Raw genomic sequence first — 22,699 nt, forward strand, 5'->3', positions numbered from 1 at the left:
TGGGTTTCTACTGTTGTTCTCATGAACATTTGGGGTTTTTCCTTTATGGAAAGTTTTATTTGTTAATTATTTTAATGTGTATTTCCTCACTAAACTGGAACTCTGTGAACATAGCAGCCATATGGGCTGGATCACGGCCTACACCCAGCATGTAGCCTCATGGCTGACATGAGAAGACCATTAATTGTGTATTAAATGAACACTGAACTTTTCTAAATCAAGGCAGCATGAATCTGAATCAGGTGTCTTAGTTCGGGTTTTTGCTCTGCTGATTACTAGCCAAGTGACCCTGAGCAACTCACTTCACTTTTCTGGGCCTCTTTTCTTTAAAATGGTGATGATACCCTTGTTCTCCCTCTCTCACAGGAGAAATCCGTTCATTCATTTAGCAACACTTTAATGAACATCATCAACTGCCAAGTGCTAGAGTTACTCAGTTAAATGAAAGCCATATTCTCTTCATTAAAGAGCCCAGAGTGCAGAAGGGAAGACAAGCGTGTGAACAAATTCATGATGATATTATAGTAAGTGTAATGAGAGAAGCCCATCTAAGACACATCTTTATGTAATCTGTATATTTAATTTGAAAGAAATGTGTTGAGTTAGATACTGTGCTAGGCACTTTCAAATATACTACCTAATTTAACTTTCACACAGAAAGCTCCAAGTGACTAAAATCATCATTCTCATTTTACAGATGAGGAAACTGTGACTCAGTGGCATTAAGTAAGCTGTCCAAGTGCATGGCATCCACAGTGTGGAGGCACCAGGTTTTAAACCCAAACGTCTGCTTCAAGTTCAGGTCCCTTCCCCTAGAAATTAACACAATTAAAGTGTAAGTTATTACATTATTGTGAGAAGAATGAAAGAACAATGAACCTAATATTTTATAACCAAATCTAAGTCAGAAGAAAGAAAATCGTACCAAAGAGTCTCACTTTTTCCTTCAACTTCCTCTGCTTCTCCAACTTATTTGGGGTCCATTTTGATTATCATTTATAATTAATTGTAAAGAGTTCATTACTGATCATAATATGTCTTTATTTGTACCCATAGTGAACAAACTGTTACTTACAATGATAATTTGAAACCTTTTGAGATTGAAGAACCCTCAGGCATGGCCGTTTGGTTCCAGAACACTGGCTCCAGCATGCTTAGAGAAAACCCAAATTGGCCTTGCTTTGCTTTTCTTTCCAAGTAATTCTTGAAATGTCTCGTTGTAACTTTGAGTTCTTTAGGAAAAAAAAAATCAATTTGAAATTACTTTAAATATCTGAGACACACATCCTATAAAGTGGAATTATAAAATGGGAAATTGAGGGCAGCCGAGTGATGTGAGCCATTAAACAGAGATAGAGAGTAACAGTGAGTCAAGAGGTGTGCTATTTAAGCGTTGGTGTTTGTAATCAGCATGGAGGTTTCCATACATTTCACCTGTGGGAACAAAGGACCCTCCCTGCTGATAATAGGCTCACCTATTGCTAGTCCTCAGTCTCAGGACTGCTCATCAGCATCCGTTCCTAAGTTCTGTTGAAAGAGGCTTATGTGTCAGGCATTGTGCTAAGTGCTTTCATGTATCCTCTCATTTATTCTTTATAAATATGTCTCTGACAGAAGTACTCTTATCATGCTCACTGATAAGATGGGAAAATGAACACTTAAATCAGGTTAAGTAATCTGCTTGAGGTTGGGTGTCATGTTTGTGGTAGAGATGTGATTCGCACCCAAACATTTGACCCCATAGGTTATGCCCTTAATCATCCTAAAGCCATTTATCCACGCTGTCAGGGCCATCCAGTGCCCCTTCCCCTTGTGCTGCCACTCTACAGGAGTGATCAAATTCATCACGGCATGACTTCCCTGTTCTTCCCATCTTCTTCCTGCTCTAGCATTGTAATCTCTGAGATGAAAGAATAAGAGAAGAAAGCTGTTGCCCATGTCATCTCAGGTCCTAGAGTCCTTAGCACAATCACCAGCTGCACTATTAGATGGCTCTTGCAAGCCTGCAGATCTTTTTTGCAAAGTCAAGGTATTGACATTACAGATCTGATAAAGCCAGATGGACGTGATGGCACAACGTGAGACTGCTATCCTTACAATCTGCCACATTCTCGAACTTGGGTTTCCTTTGATGGACTTTACTGTGACATGGTCCAGATATCATTTCAGTATTTTATTAAGCAGTTTCTGGATGTTGGCAATGTATAAATGAAAAGGTATACCTTTGCTTTAAGAGCTTTTAAGTAGAGAAATAGAGACCCTTACTGGAGCGCTTACAACTTTCTATTTTACCTGTCCAAAGGTAAGGTTGCAAAGGGAGTCAGGGCACTTGCTGGGAAAGACAGGCCTGAGCCAGTCCTTAAAGCCCATCAAACAAGAAGGGAGGGAAGGCGGTAGAAGGGGAAGCATGTATGGAGACATGGATAAACAAGACCCTGAGAATCTGTTCATGTGGCCTATCTAAATAGAACCTAACTTTTAGTGATGTAACCTGTCGACCTCACATTTTGGGCTTCAACCCTGGTGAGCTTATTTTTGTCCCTTTTGGAGCACAAAAGAGAACATTATGTAGATGTGTATTTTGAATGTCTCTTCAGTGTTGAAGCAATCCCAGTGTCAACATTTAGGGTCTCAGTTCCCTCAAATTTTGGTTACTTATCAAACAGGGAAACTTCAGTCAACTTTTATTACTAATGAGACCCCTTAAGTTAAACCTCATTTGAAGTGCTATGCTTATGGGCTTGCGACAGGTCAAGGTCAAATGCGTGCTAAGTTTTACTTGTAGAACGAGTTGAAATCCCTGTTCTGCTGTTGGGTGCTTCGGGGCTTTACCTCCATGAAGTCTATTGTCCTCATCTTATAAATGGAGTTAAGAATGCTTTCCAGGGTGCTTTGTGGATTAAATGGGACAATGAGTGGGAAAAGATCTGACACACAGTAGGTGCTCTTCCCAGAAGTAAGTCTTGGCTTGGTTTGCCTCCTCAACCACCTTCAATGCTGAGGATTAGTCTGTGTCTTGGAGATTAGCATTTTGAGAATCTGTTGGAAGCAAACATCCAGATAAATGGTTCCCAACCAGGAGGATTTTGACCTCCAGCAACACTTGGCAGAACTCTCGAGACATTTTGATTGGTGCATCTGGGAGCAGGTGCTATGGGCATCTAGCAAGTAGAAGCCAGAGACTCTGCAAAACATCCTACGATGCACAGGACACCCCCACACCCCACAACAAAGAATTATCCAGCCTCGAGTGTCAGTGGGCCAAAGTAGACTAAGCAGATGAGTTCCACTCTCCTTGCATATCTCCTTGATGGCTTTTGACACTTGTATAAGTAGAATTTCCTTTTCCTTGTTACCCCTCATTCCTAAGAAAGCATTCTCACTCTACTGTCAGGGTCCCATCCTTTCAGGGAACCCCATCAGTTTTGGAGTGAGCTACACCATTCCCCATAGGATCTCATGTAGGTTCCTTACCTTTCTTTCTTTCTTTAAATTTAATTTTATTTTTTCAGTGTTCCAAGATTCATTGTTAATGCACCACACCCAGTGCTCCATGCAATACGTGCCCTCCTTAATACCCACCACCAGCCTCACCTACCTCCCCACTCCCCGCCCCTCCAAAACCTTTAGCTTGTTTCTTCGAGTCCACAGTCTCTCATGGTTCATCTTCCCCTCCAATTTCACCCAATTCACGTTTCCTTTCCTTCTCCTAATGTCCTCCATGTTATTCCTTATGCTCCGCAAGTAAGTGAAACCATGTGATAACTCACTCTCTGCTTGACTTACTTTCTAAAAGTGGCAACGTTATTTTCTATTTGCTTACATTCTAGAGTACTTAATCAGGACAACATGGGAGAAAGGGTGTCACCTCATCCCCAGTTTACCAGTTAAGAAACTAAAACTTAAAAAGGTGAATCGTCACAAACCAATAACCAGGTAGCCAATAACTGGTTAATCCAACCCTGACTTTCAAGATCTCACGGTCCTCATGGTCATTGCTACAGGTTTTATCACATAATTGCTTTAAGGCTCTTTAATGTTTGCTGATCTTACATCACAGGTAATTTTTCATCTCTCTGAAGGCAGGAGTACTCTTTCCATGTCTTCTGTTGAATGTATCTGGACTGGGGAGAGCACTCCCTTGTTAATTTTTCTACTAAAAAAAAAAAAAAAAAATCCCCGATGCTAATAAAGTTAAGCATTTAAAAGTTTAAGAAAAAACAAATCCCTAAGCATCAGGAAGAGGGAGTCAAAGTAGCTTTAAAACTTTTCTTTAAACATTACTTTGGCTAAGTGAGTCACTAGTTCAAATTAATTCACATGGAAAAGCCAGCATGCCTAGCGCCTGTCTTCAACATAGGAACACGGCATACTTGGTTGTTGTGGCCATGAGCAGAATATCAAGGGCTGGGAGGACACTTGTCAATAGACATCTCACATGCTTCTTGGCAATTAATTTTAAAAGATGCCTAATGCACAGTGGGTTGCTCACCTGGTGACACTCAATTAACAGAGAATCCCAAAACAATGCATACAAATGCTAATAAATAAAGGCAAACATACCGAGAGGTTGGGTCTACCTATCAAAAACAGAAAAGACCTTGAAGGCTGTTTATGATATCATAAATCTTCAGCTCTAGTCTCTGTTATGTTGGTACTACATTTCTTTGCTTGAAAAATCTGCTCTAAGGTACAAGGGAAGTAATTACTGAGTCTTCCCAGGGACTAAAACAGAATCCCCAAACAGAATGTTTTAGGGGTTTCTTAAATTAATTTTTGAAGGGGATTTGGTAACTCTATGTACTACCAACAACATAAGAGGATTTAACCTTTAATTTACTGTTTGGAAGATGTGTATTCCTTCTTGAAGGGCCAAAGAATCATGCAAGGCCACATCTGCACTCTGTTTTGAAAAGCATTGTTTCAGATGGGAAATCACATTATTCTAGTTTCTTCCCGTTAACGTCATCAGCCTCTGAATATATGCATCCAAAAAACTAGATCTGAGGAGGGGTTTGGGAGGAGGGGGTGATGGGATGATGGGCATTAAGGAGGGCATGTGATACAGTGAGCACTTGGGTGTTATATACAACTGATGAATCACTGAACTCTACCTCTGGAACTAATAATGCACTCTATGTTCATTAATTGAATAAAATTTAATTTAGTTAACATTTAAATTAGGTTAAATTTTTTTTTTTTTTTAAATTGGTTGTCTAAAACAGTCCTTTTATCCCAGACTGGTTAAAAACAACAACAAAACAAAGCAACCAATGCGTCCCGTTCCCATCAGTATGGTAAATTACTTACAGTAACAACAGTGCAAATACATGCCCATGAGTCCTTGTCTTAGCTTTCCGTTAATGGCTAATCATTCTTAACGTAACCAAGTGAGTGACCAGGCTTGGCTGTGGCTGTGCCGTCAGGTAGAAGGGAGAAGAGATTTATTGGTCTTGGAAGGTTTTGCACCGGTTCTTGCCAGCAAATGGGGCAACAGGTTGGCTAACCTCAGAGTCCTTGTTAGCTCTGGTATTGGTGATTCCGAGTCACCTTAGGAAATCTAGCACCGGGGTGGGGGTTACTTAAGAAGATGGATTTGCAAGGCACACCCAAGTTATAAAAAACAGAGGGCCAGTTCACTAGTCTTCAATTCCCCTTGGTCTGGGTTAGCTGTTAATTTGGAATAGTCTGTAGAGAATGGAATCCCCAAACTTGGAGTCTGTTCCTAAAGTCTGATGAAACCCTGAAGGCGAGGTTCCTGAATCACTTTCCATTGCAAGTGGGAGGGACATGGGGGAGGTAGGGTTAAAAGTCAGATGTTGCAAGTGGCAACTTGTGAGCCGAGTAGGACCCATATGCATGAATTGTCTGGCTCTTATAGTATGGAAAACAGGCAAATTTTAAATTGGGAGGCTTCATAAAACTTCTGGATTTTCAATTGTTCATAGAAGTAGCAACACTCAGCCTATATTCTGGCCTAGCAAAAACGGGTGGGAATTGCTCATTTTAGAAAATTTAAAAACCAAACTGTCCAACCTACCCTGTTGTCCCTTAGAGTGATTCTCTTCACACATTTGACAACATTTGAGTTTGTGACCTCCAGTCATAAACTGGATAAGGATTTGCCCCCAGGTGCGTCAAATAGAAATACGCAGTCAGATTTAAGGTATATTACAAACAATTTGTAAGGAATAAAAATTAAAATACCAATCTTTGCCAATGATTAACTTTTTGAAAGCCAATTATTATAAGCTAGGTTCGGATATTCTTATCTATACCATGATGGGCTTTCTTGAAAATAGGAATAAGAGAGACAGTGCAGTGCCTCAACCAAGCATCACACGTGAGCTTGGACCTGTAAGTCATGATTCCCTTGGACTCAAATGGTGAAATGAGCTCAGCTTGCTAACCTGCCCCACCCAATATTGCATTACATAAATGAGAAACCCAGGAGTATCTGACTTAAGCCAAACTATACTCAGGAAATCCTATATTGTTATCTTCCTTTCTCACTCCCCTTTTTTTCTTTTTCTCTCAGCTCTGCTCTCTCTGCTGACTTAATTCTCTAGCAAATTCTCTCCATGTGTTGGCAAAGATAGCCACTAACAGCAAGTCTAGGCTCATATTGTTCCTTGGGACATGCTCTAAGAAAGAAAGAGAACTTCTCTCTTAGAGACCATGGGAAGTCTAGCAAATTTTAGCAGTTCTAATGAACTCTAGTGAACACCCAGCATTAATTTTACCAATATTTATTTTTTTTTAATTTATTCATTTGAGAGAGAGAGAGAGCATGACTGTGTGCACCCACACGTGAATGGGGGGAGGGGACAGAGGGAGAGCATCTTCAAACAGGCTCCCCACGGAGTGCGGTGCTCAGTGAAAGACATGATGCAAGACGCAGACTCATGACCCATGAGATCATAAGCTGAGCCAAAACCAAGAGTCAGACGCTAAACTGACTGAGCCACCCAGCCACCCCTAACCAATATGTATTTAGTACGCACTTTGAGTTCGGCTCTAGCCAGTGCTTGGAAACATCCCTGCAACCCTGCTGTTGTGGCTCTTACATTGTGGGAGGAGGTGGAAGGGAATCAAAATGAAAAATAAACCTAATCAAGAACATTATATGGGGGGTGGCTGGGTGGCTTAGTGGGTTAAAGCCTCTGCCTTCAGCTCAGGTCATGATCCCAGGGTCCTGGGATTGAGCCCTGCATTGGGCTCTCTGCTTAGCAGGGAGCCTGTTTCCTCCTCTCTCTCTGCCTGCCTCTCTGCCTACTTGTGATCTCTGTCTGTCAAATAAATAAAATCTTAAAAAAAAAAAAAAAGAAAAAGAAAAAGATCATTATATGGTACTTTAGAAGTAAAAGGTACCATGGGAAAATTTTTTTTTTTTTTTTTAATTATTAAAAGGCCCACTGGGTGAGGAGGACCAGCTCCCAAAAGTCAAGAGAGATTCTTTTACCAGAAATGATCAGGGATACAATGTAGGCAAAAATGAGGAATTTATACTACTTATTCTCTAAATGGGACTGTTTTTGTGATGGTGCACATGATCCCTTAGTGTTTCCTATGGGCTACTCTAGGGTAGATAGAGAAAGAGTAAGACTGGTTCCTCTATAGGGTAGAACATCATGAAAGGGCATGACCCCACTTCAGCTTCACATGTGACAATATCAGCTTTCTTGGAGTTCCCTAAATGCACGTTCTGGTTCTCAGATCCCTGTCTTAGCCTATGCTGTTCCTGTACCTTGCCCTCCTCCCACCTCCTCACCATCTTGGCTGTTTTTGCCATTGTCGTTCAAGGACCCCAGCTAAGTTAGGCGCCCCTCCTGTGGACTCTCAGAAAACCTTTGCTTGTCCCTCTGGCAGGGAAACCATCTTCTCTTTCTCTTCCCAGCTCCTAGTGGTCTATTCAGTACCTGTACAGACATAGATAATCTGTATGATGGAGAGGATGAATGTGTTTATTGGCTGCTCTCAAGGACCACTCAGTCCCCTGTGATCCTCTACCCAGTGAAGACCAAAGAGTAAAGGCCATCACAGCCTTGTGTCTCGTGACGTTATGCCAGTGTTTACACTGCTTGCCTTTAAGTCATCAGAGATGATGACCTTTTTCTGACCCTCAGTCTCTACCTGCTGTATTGGTGCTCCCTACACAAGAATCAGCAGAAATGGGCTTGGGGACACATAAGGTCTATTTGAAAAATTGGGGGGTGGCAGTTCAGGGGGTGGCTAAGAGCAGGGTCTTTATGTATACTGGTATCCCAGCTCTGTAGCTTAGTGGGTGTATGACCTTCAGCTGGGTACAGTCACTCTTAATCAGGTGTACAGAGTAATATCTTCAGAGAATTGTGGAAGGTAAGGTTATCCATGTCTAACTCTCTGGTGTTTAACTCAGGGACTATTCAATAAATGTTTGCAGTCGTGATCATTGCTAGGAGGAGGAGGAATCATTCCCAGCCAGCCAAAGAACTATAGGACCCATATTGCATGATCTTAGTGGTTCCAGTTTGCAAAGGGCATGCGTATGTTTTATGTCATTGGATGCTCAGTCCCCCTATGAAACAGTGTCATTTTCATCCCCGCTGCAGAGATGAGAAAGCTACGACTCACATATGCTTCCCTGGGCATTTATCTAAACCTTTTAGCTTTTGTCGTTCTCCCTCTCTCCCTATTTCTTTGCTCCAGATATCCCAGCTTCGGAATGATGAGGAGATGGGGACACAAGTGTCAGGCTGTGGGACACCGGCTGTACGTCCAGCATTCATCATCACTCTGTTGCTCTTGACCGGTCAACAGTGGGGTAGAGCCAGGAACTTCTACCTGGTGCATGACACAGGCCCTTACCTGAGAGCAGGTTTGGAGCTAGCCCAGGGTACAAATGGCCCCCTCTTGGGGGAACTGTAAGTGACTTCTGTTTCTAGCAACAAAGAGCCCCTGTGATCCAGCCTCTTCTCTGGGAGAAGAGGCAGTCCCCAACCACTTAGAGTGGCACTGAGACTTCCCAGTAGGGTAGGACCTGAAGCCACATCCTTGGCACCCCTGCCAGCTTACCCAGAAATGTCCCCTTGTGCTTTATGGCATATAGTCACTGATCTTGAGAAGCTATGACAGGGCTTCTGTTACAATTCTCTGCACAGAAGGTAAGGAACACCTGAACTAAAGACCAAAGCCCAGATTGGGCCTGAAGGTCGGAAACACATGTCTAGACCTAAGTCTTCCCCCTGCCCTTTTCCTGTGTGGCTTTGGTGCACTCCCCCTCTCTGAGCCTCACTTATCTACGTGGAACACGACAAATCCTATGCCAGAATCTGAAATCTCAAGAGATTCCTTCCAGCTTAGAGTCGTCTGCGTGATGGCCACCCAGAGGTGGGAATGGTAAATGCTTACCTTATAAGGCAGATGGGTCTTCGAAGATGTGGTCTTCCCAGGAAGATGTTACCCAGGATTATTTCAGTAGGCCCTACATCACATCACAAGTGTGCTTCTGAGAGAGAGGCAGAGAGGACACACACAGAAGAGAGGAAGGAGGTGAGACGAGGATACACAGAGCAGAGTGACGGGGCCGCCAGCAAGGGAGTGCAGGCAGCCAGCAGAAGTGACAAGTTGTAAGCACCGACTCTCCCCTTCCGCTTCCAGGGGGAGGGTGGCCCTGCCACACCTGAATTTCACCCAGGGAAACCGCTGTTGGACTTCTGGCTTCCAGAAGAACGTGGAATTCATTTCTATTATTTCAAGTCCCCGTGTTTGCCATTTGTGGCCGCAGCTGTAGGAAGCGAAAGCACTGCCCTCTGTGTCCCGCGCCCCTCGTCCGTCCTTGCTGCCCATCTGCCCATCGAGCCTTGCCATCTCGCTTGGTGCCTGTTCAAAAGAAGAACAAGACGCTTGTCTTTCTTTAAACCTGCAGGGAGGCAAAGTACTCATTTAGCGTCAAGTTCTCTGTTCCTTTCAACTTGGCATCTGTGGTCGCCCCCAACACAATACGGCCCCCGCCCTTGGCTATTTTCAGTTTCTCCTCATCCTGGGAGTGGGTTTCCAGCCAAGTCTCTTACATCAGGAAAGATAGTCAGTTAATGACCTTGAGATAATCAGTATGTGAGTAAAGAAGAGAACATTCATTTAGTAACGCTAAGTGTATTCATTCAATGAATATTTGAGCATTACATGCCGGCATGGGGACAGTGACAGTAGGGAAGCTGACAGGACAGATACTGATCCTTACGGAGCAGGCATTGTGGTGGACCACAGTTGATAAAACCTTTATGTCTACACTCAAGTTTAAATTGCAGCAAAGTATTAATTTTCCAGGCCCGTTAGCAGAGCATCAGACCCGTGTTTCTGCTGGGCGAACTCTCTCATTGCCTTTTCCCTGGCTCGAGCTTCTGCAGAGGGTGCTGGGAAAGCATTTTTAGCATGAGGACCACTATTGGGGGCGAAGTGATACAGAGCTTGGGTCATGATTGGTCCCTTGTATTTCTCTAAATTCCACCAGGATGTGCCCCTGTGCTTCCCTTACCCCAGTCAGCTCAGAGCTTTGGGATATAAGAAGAATGTTGAAGAGCTAAAAGCACTATGGGGAAGAAGGAAGAATATTTGAATCCTCCCCTGTTTAGTTCTGTTCTTTCCATTACTTCTCTATATCCCAAGTGACCTCAAGAGAAAAAATAGCACTCACCCTACCGTGATCTCCTGCACAACCAACACTCCTCACTCGGAATTGGGGACCCAGCTTCCTGCACCGAAATAGTGCCTCCAGCCCTTGGAGACTCCAGTTGAAAAACTCATCATCTCTGAGGTCTGTCTTTTCTCACACCCCACTTTGAGGTACTGCAATTCAGAATTCTACTGTTTCTGACGATTTCTTCCCCTCTACCCACATCCAAGCCACCAGTACCTCCTGCTTTGACTACTGGGACAGTGTGTAGACTCTGCCCACTGCTCCTTACCTTCCCACCTTACACCCCCAGTCTGTTCACATGGGGACCCGAGGGATTCTTTTAATACATAAGATCACGGCCACATCATCCTTTGCTTAAAATTTCCCATGTTCAGAATAAAATCCAAAGTTCTCACCAAGACCTAGCAGGCCCTTTGAGATCTGCCTTCTTTCAGAACTCTTTTCTTTCTTTCTTTCTTTTTTTTAAGATTTTATTTATTTATTTGACAGACAGAGATCACAGGTAGGCAGAGAGAGTGAGGGAAGCAGATTTCCCACTGAGCAGACAGCCCGATGCGGGACTCGATCCCAGGACCCTGAGATCATGACCTGAGCCGAAAGCAGAGGCTTTAACCCACTGAGCCACCCAGGTGCCCCTAGACCTCCTTTCTTATCATTCTCTTGGCTGCTTGGCCCTCGTGACACTAGCCTTCCTGCCCTTCTGCTCATTGCTTTGACGTTTCTCCATGTTCTGGTATGGAGGGAGGCCTTGCCCCATCACCCCACCTACAAAGTGCCGTCCTTCCGGTAGGGGTCCCTATCTGCCCCCGCATAGCACTTCTTTTGTAAATCATCCATCTCGAGCACTAAATGGTAAACTCCATTGAGACGGAGAAGACGACTCCTCTCCACAGCCTCAGTACCCAGAATGGTGTCAAGTACACAGTGGTGCTCAAAAAATGCTTAACAAAGGAAAGAAGTCAAAGGTAAGCCAGTGATCAATGGGGAGGACTTAAAGTTTCTTCCAGCTCTCAGAATCTATGAGTCTGTGAAGGCTGAGCCGCCTGGATTCACGAAATACCATTCATAACCAGGTGGGAGGATCAGGAAATTTAGTTGGTGCTCTGCTTCTGAGACTGAATTGATTTTTCTCTTCTTGATTCCTCCCTGTGAGGACCACTGAGGGCAGAGGAAGGTGCCCAAGACCTTCTCTGGAGAAAAGGCAAGGAATGCAAAAGGCATCAAGGCGTGCCTCTCGTCTCTGTCTGCAGCAGCGGTCTCCCTCTTCGTCCACGTGGTTGCTGGACGTTTAAAAAAGTCTTTGCTTTATCCAGTGGTCTTGGTCTGACAACCTCTTACTCCTGAAGTCCTAGGTTAAATGCTCTTGACTCAGTGACAGTTTCGTGGTTCCCAGACTGGGTTAGGTCACGCAGTTCTGCAATCTCATATTTGCCCTTTCTTAGTGCTCATGCCATGCCTGTCAGCTTTTACCATTAGCTGCCTGCCTTGCCATTCTGAAGACACCAAGGTTGACCCTGTTCTCATTATACTCAAGGTGAATGACAAAGTGACAGGGACACAGTAGGTGCCCAGTAAGTATTTGTTGAATTAACAACTGGATTTTTATGCTAAGCAACCAAAGTGACAACATAATTACAAAAAAAAAAAAAAAAAAAATGTGATTGATGATTGACTACTTATCACTTCCCTGACCCCAGCATCAAAAGCACCACACTTTTTTGGACACTGTTTTGCGGTCAGCAGTAGGTGGTAGGAACAAGAGGTCAATGGGACATTTGCTGCTGGAAATGATCTGATTATTGGGCAGATTTTTCAGAGCCATGGACCTGGGTGGCTCTGTAGAAACCATCCAAGGAAGACAGTGAATCAGATTTTGTTCGGACCATCCTCAGTGTGCAGATTGTGATCTTTTCTGTTCTATCTGTCCTGATCTGTTTTATCAGGAAGTTCTTCTATACAATTTTCTCATAATCTCTCTTCTTATATTCTGAGCCCTTTATTTTCCTCCCATGGAAGATAAAGCCCAACTAAAGTTATAGGAGGAGGAATTAGGGAAGGCTCTCATGATCTGAATATTTTTCAACTTCTCAATTTTCCTTTCTACAAAATGGAAATAATATCTATTTTCTCAGGACTTGGATAACAGCAGTTTGAGCAGCTGAGTATTTAGCGTGTGAAATGTTGATGGGCACAATTGTCTGCATCACATAGTCTAAAATGTGCAGATTTTTACAACTAATAGAATTTCCCAACTTGCGTTTTCAGAGCTAAAGCTATTGACCCACCCAAGTGGGGGATAATGTTCTAATAGGGCTTATTGGTTCCACACATCAACCAGTCAGCTGCATTACTGGAAAGGCTGAGGCTAGAGGTTCTCAGGGGGGCCACCAAACAGAGAAGCTGAGCCATGCCCCCTAAACAGAATCCTCATCCTGACTTCCTAAAGCTGGGCTCTGGAGACAGACCAGCCGACTTACCATGACCCAGCTCCCGTGTGTCCTCCTGGGGCCTCAGCGGCACCAGCTCCCAAGTGTCACAGCTTATGAAACCACAGCTCAAGTCATGGGGAACAGATAGGAGGATGGGTGATCTATATTTTGGTGTTGAGAGGGATTTAGATCATCTGAACTTCAGGAAGTTTTTTATGCAGTAGTTTTAAATTGAGAGCATGTATAAAGAGCTGAATGTCTTATTTGGAAGCAAATTACCCACATAAAGGATACCGGATCCCGTTCTGTATTTCCCGAATGAAACTTTAGGACCAAGGTCAGATGGTAAGGTGAGCCTTTGAAGGCAGGGCTTTGAAGGCAGGGCTGTCCTAACCTGGAACTCGGGCTCACCACCCATCAGCTCTCTACCTTTGAGTATGCCGCTGCCCAGAAGTTAGAAAAGGGAATCTAAAGCCATTGGTTGTTTTGTTTTGTTTTTAAATGTACTAAATTTTGGTCAAAAGGTCAATTACTGCTGTAACAAATGACCACATGCTTAGTGGCATAAAACCACACAAATTTACTGTGTTATAGTTGTAGAGATCAGAAGTCCAAAATGGGTCTTATGGAAAATCAAAGTGTTGGTAGAGATGCTTCCTGATGGGAGAGTAGGAGAGAGAATCCATGTCCTTGTCTTTTCCAGCTTCCAGAAACCTGAATTCCTCGGCCTGTGGCCACCTCACTCTGACCTCTGCTTCCATTGTCCCTTCTCTCTCTGGCTCTCCTGTCTCTTCCCCTTATAGATGCCTGTGTGATTAGATTAGACCCACCTGGATAATGCCAGATACTCTCCCATCATAAGACCCTTCACACAGTCACACCTGCAAAGTCCCTTTTGTCATGTAAGGTGACACATTCACAGGTCTCAGAGATGAAGACCTAGGCATCTTTGGAGGGGAAGGTATCATTCCATCTATCACAGGAGACAATTGGAACTCCTTGGAGTCTGTATGTTCTTTCCTTCCTTTCTGAAGACCACCACAGTCTTCCCGGTGGTGTCAGCTATGGCCACCTAGGATTCCTTTCCCCTACCTCTCTATCCTCTGTCAGGTGTAGCTTTTACTGACGATTCAGACTACCACGGCTCACTGCACTCACGACCTTGCCGTCCCTGGTCCAGAGCCAAGTCTGTATTGGTGTAGTTTTTATCAGTGCTGCCTGCCAAATATTTCTCTCCCCTCCCACTGCCTTCTTGGCAGGTGATGGATGCACAATTCTTACATGTACGCTTACGTGTAGGCGGGAAAGTTCATGTGATTAGCTCTGACCAGTGATTTGTCAATGACCTCTAGGCTATGATGCCGTGAGACCTTTTAACACCTTCTCTTTTCCCGTCAGTACAATAATCAGCCATGTTCAAGGTGGGTGGACTTGCATTTGATGTGTACAGGACGCAGGAAATAAACCTTATTGTAGCCACCCCCATAGTTGGGGATCATTTGTTACTGCAACATGTTACCTAACTTATCCCAACTGGTGCATTTTGCGAGGGTTACCAGGGGGTAAAAAAGAAGAGCAAACAGCGCAGATCACTCCTACCTGATTCTTTCTGTTTGCCTGTCTCTGTTCGCAGGCCACATACACTTCCCTATATCTCTGGTGAAAATGTCCATTAACCCCTGTCTCCTCCCTGTCTCCTGGGGGGTTCTGAGGAAGCAGAGAATTTAGTTTCTGAAGTGTATTGATAATATACCCAAGACATTGATCACACATAGTTGACTCTACATCAGCTGAGATGAGAAGGCTCTGCAAGTACGATGATGGGGAGCTGAGTGGAGAGAACGGGGGTGCTACAGCATTGAACCTCAATCATACTCTTTATTTCTTGTGCTAAGCCCTCACAGTGGAAGTCTGCTTCTGTCAGGGCAAGCACAGAGTGGGAGAGAATTTGGGAATTTGATGGAAACTAGTAGGAAGGGAGTCATGCAGACATCCTGGGGAACAGGAAGCCATGCCAGGCACTCATTCCTGGAGGCTCCTTGTTTTGCAATCTTTGGATGCCCCTGCTCACCCTGCTCCCCTCACTCCCAGTGCTTTTGCAGCCTTGGCCTGAGGCCAGAGATTGCAATCAAGGTTTAGTTCCCACCGTCTGGAAATGGAAGTCTAGCTCAGTACTAGGGGGGCACCAGGCAGATGCCTGCAAGTGACCATGGGAACTTTACATGCATGTTTCATGAAACGTTATTGTAACCTGGGTTAGACATTGGTCAGTTTCTCTATAACCACAGCGACCACATCCCGGTCTTCCTCTGGGCTGTCCAGGCATGAGTTCCTACAGGCCAGCCTCAGGACCCGTCGCCTGCCAAAGTGCGTTGTTCCTATGGCAACCTGCAATCTGGGTCCGAAATACCCAGGTTAAAATTCTGCTATTCTATTTGACTCTGTGTGTTTTCAGTGGAGGATGGCCAAAATTAGATAAAAAGAGGGGTTCTTTTCTAAATTTGTGCATTTTCTTTATCCAGATGATCAATTCTTGTCCATAAGAATAATTGAGGACCTTCTCTCCTAAAGTGTCTGTTTAGAAGGAAACTACCGTTCCGGCAGGATTAGCCGAAAAACGAAGATGGAAATCCTTTCCAGCCATTGTTCATTTGCTTTTTCTTTTATTTCTGAAACCCTGCAGGGCGAGCCCTGCTGAGACTGACTGACAAAAAGCTCGAGCGGATGGGGATTGCCCAGGAGAACCTCCGGCAGCATATCCTACAACAGGTGCTCCAGCTGAAGGTGCGCGAAGAAGTCAGAAACCTACAGTTACTCACACAAGGTATCCTGCGGTTGCCTAGTGGGTAGATAGAAGGGGAGGATGGGAAGAAAGAAACCCTTGCCATCAGGACAAAGGGGATCCAGGGAGAGACGATTACTGTGTCTTTGCAGAATTTCTTTTATTAAAAAAAAAAGGTACATAGATTTAAAGGCTACTTCCCTCCTAAAACTCTTTTTTATAGGTCACTGGGGGAAGGATGCACAACCAAGTAATGGATGAGCAAATGGAATTATCTGATGACCTAATTTCAAGGACATCCCATAGAGTTATATAGGTTGTGCACTGCACAATGCCAGAGATAGGGATATATTTGCACCCCTAGAGTTGTACGGTGAGGCCCAAGCACCCTTAGTCTGACCACCAATTCTGAGGGAGGCCTTGGAATTTGTGTGACTCCATAGTTCATACGATCATGATACAAGTGGGGTTTTTGTTGTGTTTCATTTTACTTTGCTTTTCACTGACTAATGGGAGAAAAACAATTGAAAGGTATGGGTCTGTATATATATGCATATGAACACATACACTCTTGAGAGATTTTTGAGAACTCTATTTAGCATCCTGAAAATAGAATCATTCCTTAAAAATAGATTGTAAAGAATTTAAGCCCGGAATATTATGACCGTATAATTCTAAACAAGGATCATAATTAATTCGATGTGTGGGGAGAAGTGGCTGAAAAAAAGCTGGAATTTGCAGAAAACTTTAAGTTGCAATGTATGTAACTCAGGTGTCTACATAAGCTTTGGTTGCTACCAACCTCCACTGGCTATAACCCTTTATTTATTTTATTTTCATGTCCATTACACACCATTTTAAGTGAAAGGAGGATAAAATATGTATTTTTGAGAGCCGAGGGTATTTTTCAACCTGTAGAATAGTCTGCATGCACACTGATATTGGAGAAATATGGGTCAGCCAAGTTTCATGTTATTGCATTTAGATTATAACCCAGTAATAGGCCATTTGCCTAGAGAAAGTGGTGTACTGCCTAAAGATGACTGCTCTAGAAGGATGCATGCAGACTTGGAGTGATAGGAAAATAGTGTGTTTATTTGATATGCATTATTTGCATTTGTCTCCAGAGGCTTCCAGTGGTAAATTTATAGGTACAAGTACTCTGAGTGATTTAAATTTGAATCTGACATACTGATATACTTTTTAGTTTCTTTGAAGAAGTAAATAGAGATTCAAAGAGTTATTATAAGAAAGTCTATCCTAGTGCTGTTTACAAAACTGAAAAATTATGAACAGCAATATGGAAAGAAACAAATAATTCTACTTAAATTCATAAGCTACAATATAATGCAGTCATTAAAATTAAATCTTCCAGGAATACATGACAACATGGGGAAGTACTGGAAATAAAATAGAAGAAATAAAAAAATAAAAAAGAAGTGGGGGTGGGTGGGAAAGACCATGTAAAAATTTTTATTTACAGTATGAACCAAATTTCTTAAAAAGAACATATTTTTATATGTACACAGAAAAAGGGATGCCAGTGATCGTGCCAATGTTTTGATAATGGTTCTCTCTAGGTGGTGGGATTGTGGGTGATTTTAGTTGTTTTCTTTATATTTTTTATATTTTCTAAATTTTCTCATTAGAATCTCTATTATGGTTATAATCAGAAAATAATGCACATGTTTTAAGCTTCAGTCACATACATCATTCTGCCAGGTTCTGGTTAGTGTCTTGAGGTTTTCTCTGCTCTTTTGTTTTCCTCCTGTGATGATATATAGAAAATGAGACCTAAACTCATCTCGTGTGCCTTAGACTCTTTTTTTTCCCTCTGCTACTGTCAGCCTGCAGTGTGTTTGCTTTGCAAAATCATTTTCTACAGCTTTCATTGCCCTAGATGCATAATATATAAGGTTTTTCCTGAGATAGTACTCAAGTCTATTAAGCTAAATATATGTTTGTGTTCTGGGAAGGTAATGCTAAGTTCAGCCTTTTCAATTCGGTTGTTGTCACTTTCTTTAGCTTGGAAAAGCTGTGCATTTTGCATTCTTTCATTCTACTCCCTTTAGAAGAGATCACGTTCACTAGCTCTTGGATATTCTGTCTGCACTCATATTACCTTTTTTATTGCTTGTCCTTTACATGTTAATGTTCAAACTCATTTCGTGCCAGGCAGACTTCAGAAAATCTATAGCCTTATTGAAGTGATGATTTCTTTTTCTTTTTTTTTTTTTTGAAGTGAAACAAAAAAATTGACAAGTTGTTTTTATGACTGATAATAGAAGTTCTAAAGACAGCTGGGGTAGGCTTAAAATATTTTGGGTCTGGGTTTGCTATAATAAAAAAAGGAATGCTGTTCCACCCAAGTAAGTGACTGGCCTAACAGATATATCATATGGAAATTATACCGTGGAGGTGATATGTGATTCAGTATTGAATATTTGATTCCTCAACTCTGCAAATATTAGTCAGTAGAAATAATGTGCTGAATAAGTCCAAACAAAGATTTTAGAATGCTACTTAGCTTCTGGAAATCCCTGAACATGCTTCTAAAGGAAATAATAGCTAAGCCTACTTCTCCAACTTCCTGATGGCTGTTTTAAAACTGGTCTGTTAGTTCTGTACCAGTCATGTTCACACTGTTGGCCAGGAGCCCCATGACAGTAATAGGACTAAGATGGTCCCAAGAGGACTGGGGAAGTTCCTGCTGACTACTGTGGGTCATCTGAACACAGGGAACACAGAGTTTCTACCCTGATTTTTCTTACTCTCCTCCTTCTGGATGCTTACCCAGAGACAAAAAACTATGAGGTACTTTAAAAATGTGCATGTGGACTCAGTAAATACATTGGTTTATAGGCACTAACAATGAATCATGACAAAAAAAATCTTAAAACAGCTCATTATCTAAAGCCAGAACTATCCTTCAGTTAAAATGCTGGCCTCTGATTTCCCTTGTCTTATTCACAAGGGCCCTGTAACTACCTACATTTGCAAGAAACATAAGCCACGCCTGGCCCTGCTCTGAATGTTGTTCCCTTGGAGATCATTGAAGTGGTTTCTTCCTCCGTATAGCCTTGTGGTCTTCTGTGTCTTGTCCAGGAGGTGCCAGGATGTCAGTTTGGTGGGTTTGCAGGTTTGCGTGTTCCTGCAAGACAACTTGCCCCCATCTCCAGTTGTCTTGGGGAGAATGGTACGGAGCTGGAATCCTCATCATTCTCTCCCGCTTGATTCATGAGAGATGAGAGAAAGGTTCCTTATGTAACACACAGCAGGGGTGCAAAATACCAAGTTAATTCATAACTGAGCATATGAGGGCATCTTTACCTTTTTTCTACAATATTTCCTACAATATTAGTAGGAAGAAAAAGACCCCAAGGATACCAAAAGCTGACTGTATCTTATGTGGCTAATGCATTTTAAATGTTATTGTATATACATCACTGTACATTGTGACAATTGTCACATCAAGTCCCGATAGTAACCCTACCGTGATCATTGCTGTTGTCAGCCCCAGCGTACATCTGGGGACCCGGGATGAAGAACCGAAGTAAGAGACCCAGAGTCAGACAGCTAGTAAAGAGCACAGCACAGGTCCGTCTGACTCCACCGGAAGCTTCTGTCCATTATGTTTCAGCACCTCGGATCCATCTGATGGGGCTAGTAATTCCTATTTCATGGTGGTGCTCTGATGGTTAAATGGAATTTTATGTGGAAACCATATAGCATAGTTTATGGCATGTTCTATGAAAAGGGTTTTTTTTTTTTTCGTGGAAAGGGCCACATGGATGTATTTTAATCTTTAAGGGCCAGGCAGTATCTGTGACAAGTACGACATCACGTAAAAGCATCCACAGATAATCTTCAATGAATTGAAAAGAGCAGTACACCAATGAGACTTAATTTACAAGCATCGTTGGTAGGTCCTGGCTTGTGGACTCCTGCGTTATAAGGGCAAAAATGCAAACTTTTACCATCATTATCAAGATTCTGTTTTTATTCTTAGTATCTTCCCTTTTGAGTTGTAAATGCTTCCCTCATCTCAGGAACATGATATATATATATATGATACATATACATATCACACTCCTGGGGTGTCCTTTTCAATGTCTTCCTTGACTATAAGGACGTGGATAGTGTGAAAATGTACTCACAACTGTGAGGGGTTTCTTTGGGTAGTAGAAACCAGTATCCAAACTGGAGGATAAAGCAGATGAAGGCAGTAAACGGCACCAAATGCCTTTTTAATGAGTGCCTACAAAGTGGGAAAAAAGAAGAAGAAGAAGACCACGATTGTTTACCAGGGCCGCTTAGAGCTCATTAAACATTAATGTTTCCCGAAGGACTTCTTCCACATTGTCCAAATATATGTGGCAATTTTTAGTTAAGAATTGCATGACCAAAGGACTTTCCTAGAGCTTCATCCTTTGGAAAGACACAAATTAGAAACACTACTTTCTAATCCAAGAAGACTTTCCAGAACCATGTGTCCAGATTGGGTATTTTAGTCCCGTCACCCCCACAGTGATACTTCAGCAACCGAAGTAGGCCATCTGATCTGAAATAGGCCATCTGGTCCACCACATTGCTTAAAGAAGGAAGTCTTTGTAGCACATAGCAATAGACTCTTTGAGAACATTTTTCCGATCTCATTTTATAGTTTTGGGCTCCAAGACCCAGAGAGGATTAGAGAATAGTTCATGGTTACACAGCTGGTTAGTAGCATAACTGAAACTAGATCCCTGTTCTCCTAATTCCCAAACCAGTGTTCTTTCTTCCTTATTGTTTTCAATTAAGGTTTAATTTATATACGGTAAATGCACCATTTTTAGTGTACAGCTCTACAGCTTTGGACAAAGGCATGTAGTTGTGTAACCACCACCACAGTTAAGATATTAAATAAAAGTTCTGTAATTCCAAAAACTACTCCTCCTGGTTCCCCTTGGTTGTCAACCCTTTTTATTACCCCAGCCTCTGGCAACCACTGCTGTGTTTTCTGTCCCTTTAGTTTTGTCTTTTCCAGAACATCGTAAGTGAAATCAGAAAGTCTGACTTCTTTTACTTATTGTGATTCACAGAGACTTACCAGAATTGTGGTGTATATCACTAGTTCATTCATTTTAATTTCCTACTATTCCACTGAATAGATATCCCACAGTTGGATATACCACATTCTCCAGGTGAGGGACATCTGGGTTGTTTCCAGTTCTGTAAATACTAATAAAACTGTTATAAGCATTCATGTACTCGCTTTCATATAAACATGAGTTTTCACTTCATTGGCTGAGTATCTAGAAATTGCTGGGTTGTATCATAATTATATGATTATTTTCTTAAGAAACTGCCAGGCCAGTATTCTTAAGATAATAAAAGAAGAAGAACATTTTAGAGGCCGGCTTTCATACATACAAAAATATTGTAAGTGTTCTGAAAATTGTTCCATCTTTGTAGAAGTCTTACCTAGCACTTCCTTGAGCTACCACCATCTTAAGAGGCCCCTGTTTTCCTGAGAGTTTCTAGTAAATTGTCTCAAAATAAATCAAGGTCAAATATGTTTATAGTTCACTTGTTCATTTAACTAAATTTTTCTTAGCATCTCAGTTGTCATTAAAACATGTTTTCTTTACCAGGGCGCCTGGGTGGCTCAGTCGGTTAAGCCTCTGCCTTCAGCTCAGGTCATGATCTCAGGGTCCTGGGATCGAGCCTCACGTCGGGCTCTCTGCTGGGCAGTGTGCCTGCTTCTCCCTCCCCATCTGCCTGCTGCTCCCCCTGCTTGTGCTCACTCACTTTCTCCTTCTCTTTGTCAAATAAATAAATAAATAAGAAAGAAAGAAATGCTTTGTCTTTCTTCTGAGGAAGATAATTACAGTAGTATTTCCAGCTCCTGGGAAAGAAAACTTGAGCCAGTCAGATTCCCTTTTATGCATATGTGAGGTATGTTTGATGGCCCCTTCTAATATCTTCCAAATTACACTCTTTGAACTTCCAGTCTACTCTGTGTCTTTTTATTTAGTGGTGCCACTGCTGTTACAGATCTGGTGTTCACACGTGTGTTCTCTTCAGGCTCAGCTCTTCTGCCTTGTCATTGGTTGACACTGAGCTTTACCTCCCTGGTGCTCACCTGTTTGCGTGAGCCTGATGTCTCGGTTCTCCTCCTCTTTTTCCCATGACTCCTTCTTTGATTGATTGCAAGCCCCCTTCCTCTCTCACTCCCTAAATGTTGATGCCACTTGGGGAATGCATCCTCTTAGCTCTCCTCATTGTGCATGCTCTCTGGAGAATCTCACCCACTGTCATTGTTTTAACCATCCCCTCCTTCGCAGTGACTGTCAAATACATCTTAGACCACTATGAAGCTTCAGATCTTTAATCTTCCTAAAGGGCATGAACTCTGAATATTCTACCAATATCTCAAATTAAAAATGTTCTAAATCAACTCCATTGTCTTTCTCACCATCTCTCCAGCCCATTCTTCCCCCTGTGTTTCTTCTCAAGGTTAATGCCATTATTCATTCCATCACCTAATGTAGAAGGCTCAGAATTACCTGACCTGTGATTACTCCTTCTCCCTTAGCACCCCTATGTAATCAGTGACCATATCTTCTGAATTCTGCTTGTAAAATGGGTTTCCAGTCTTTTCCTGCCTCGTGACCATGCTAGCCACTGTTAAACCATTCCTGTTAAGCTCCTTCCCAGGCCATAAGAATAACATACTAGTTATTTGATCTCTAGTCTCCACCCTGTCCCATTCGTTCACCTTTAATTAACTTCCTACTTCTGTTTTTTTTTTTTTAATATGTGCTGCTG

General features: G+C 42.5%; 1 protein-coding gene across 1 annotated transcript in view; it reads left to right on the forward strand.

Annotated features, from left to right (window-relative positions):
* Positions 1-22,699, forward strand: part of LOC111146786 (sterile alpha motif domain containing 12) — a 384,040-nt gene that overhangs the window by 205,828 nt on the left and 155,513 nt on the right. Inside the window, exon 4 of the mRNA XM_022502468.1 lies at positions 15,791-15,931. Coding sequence (XP_022358176.1) covers positions 15,791-15,931 — 141 coding nt within the window. The remainder of the gene's footprint in view (positions 1-15,790; positions 15,932-22,699) is intronic.

This window comes from Enhydra lutris, unplaced genomic scaffold, assembly GCF_002288905.1.
Source record: "Enhydra lutris kenyoni isolate GAN:26980312 unplaced genomic scaffold, ASM228890v2 scaffoldscaffold14, whole genome shotgun sequence".
Classification (NCBI taxonomy): Eukaryota; Metazoa; Chordata; class Mammalia; order Carnivora; family Mustelidae; genus Enhydra; species Enhydra lutris.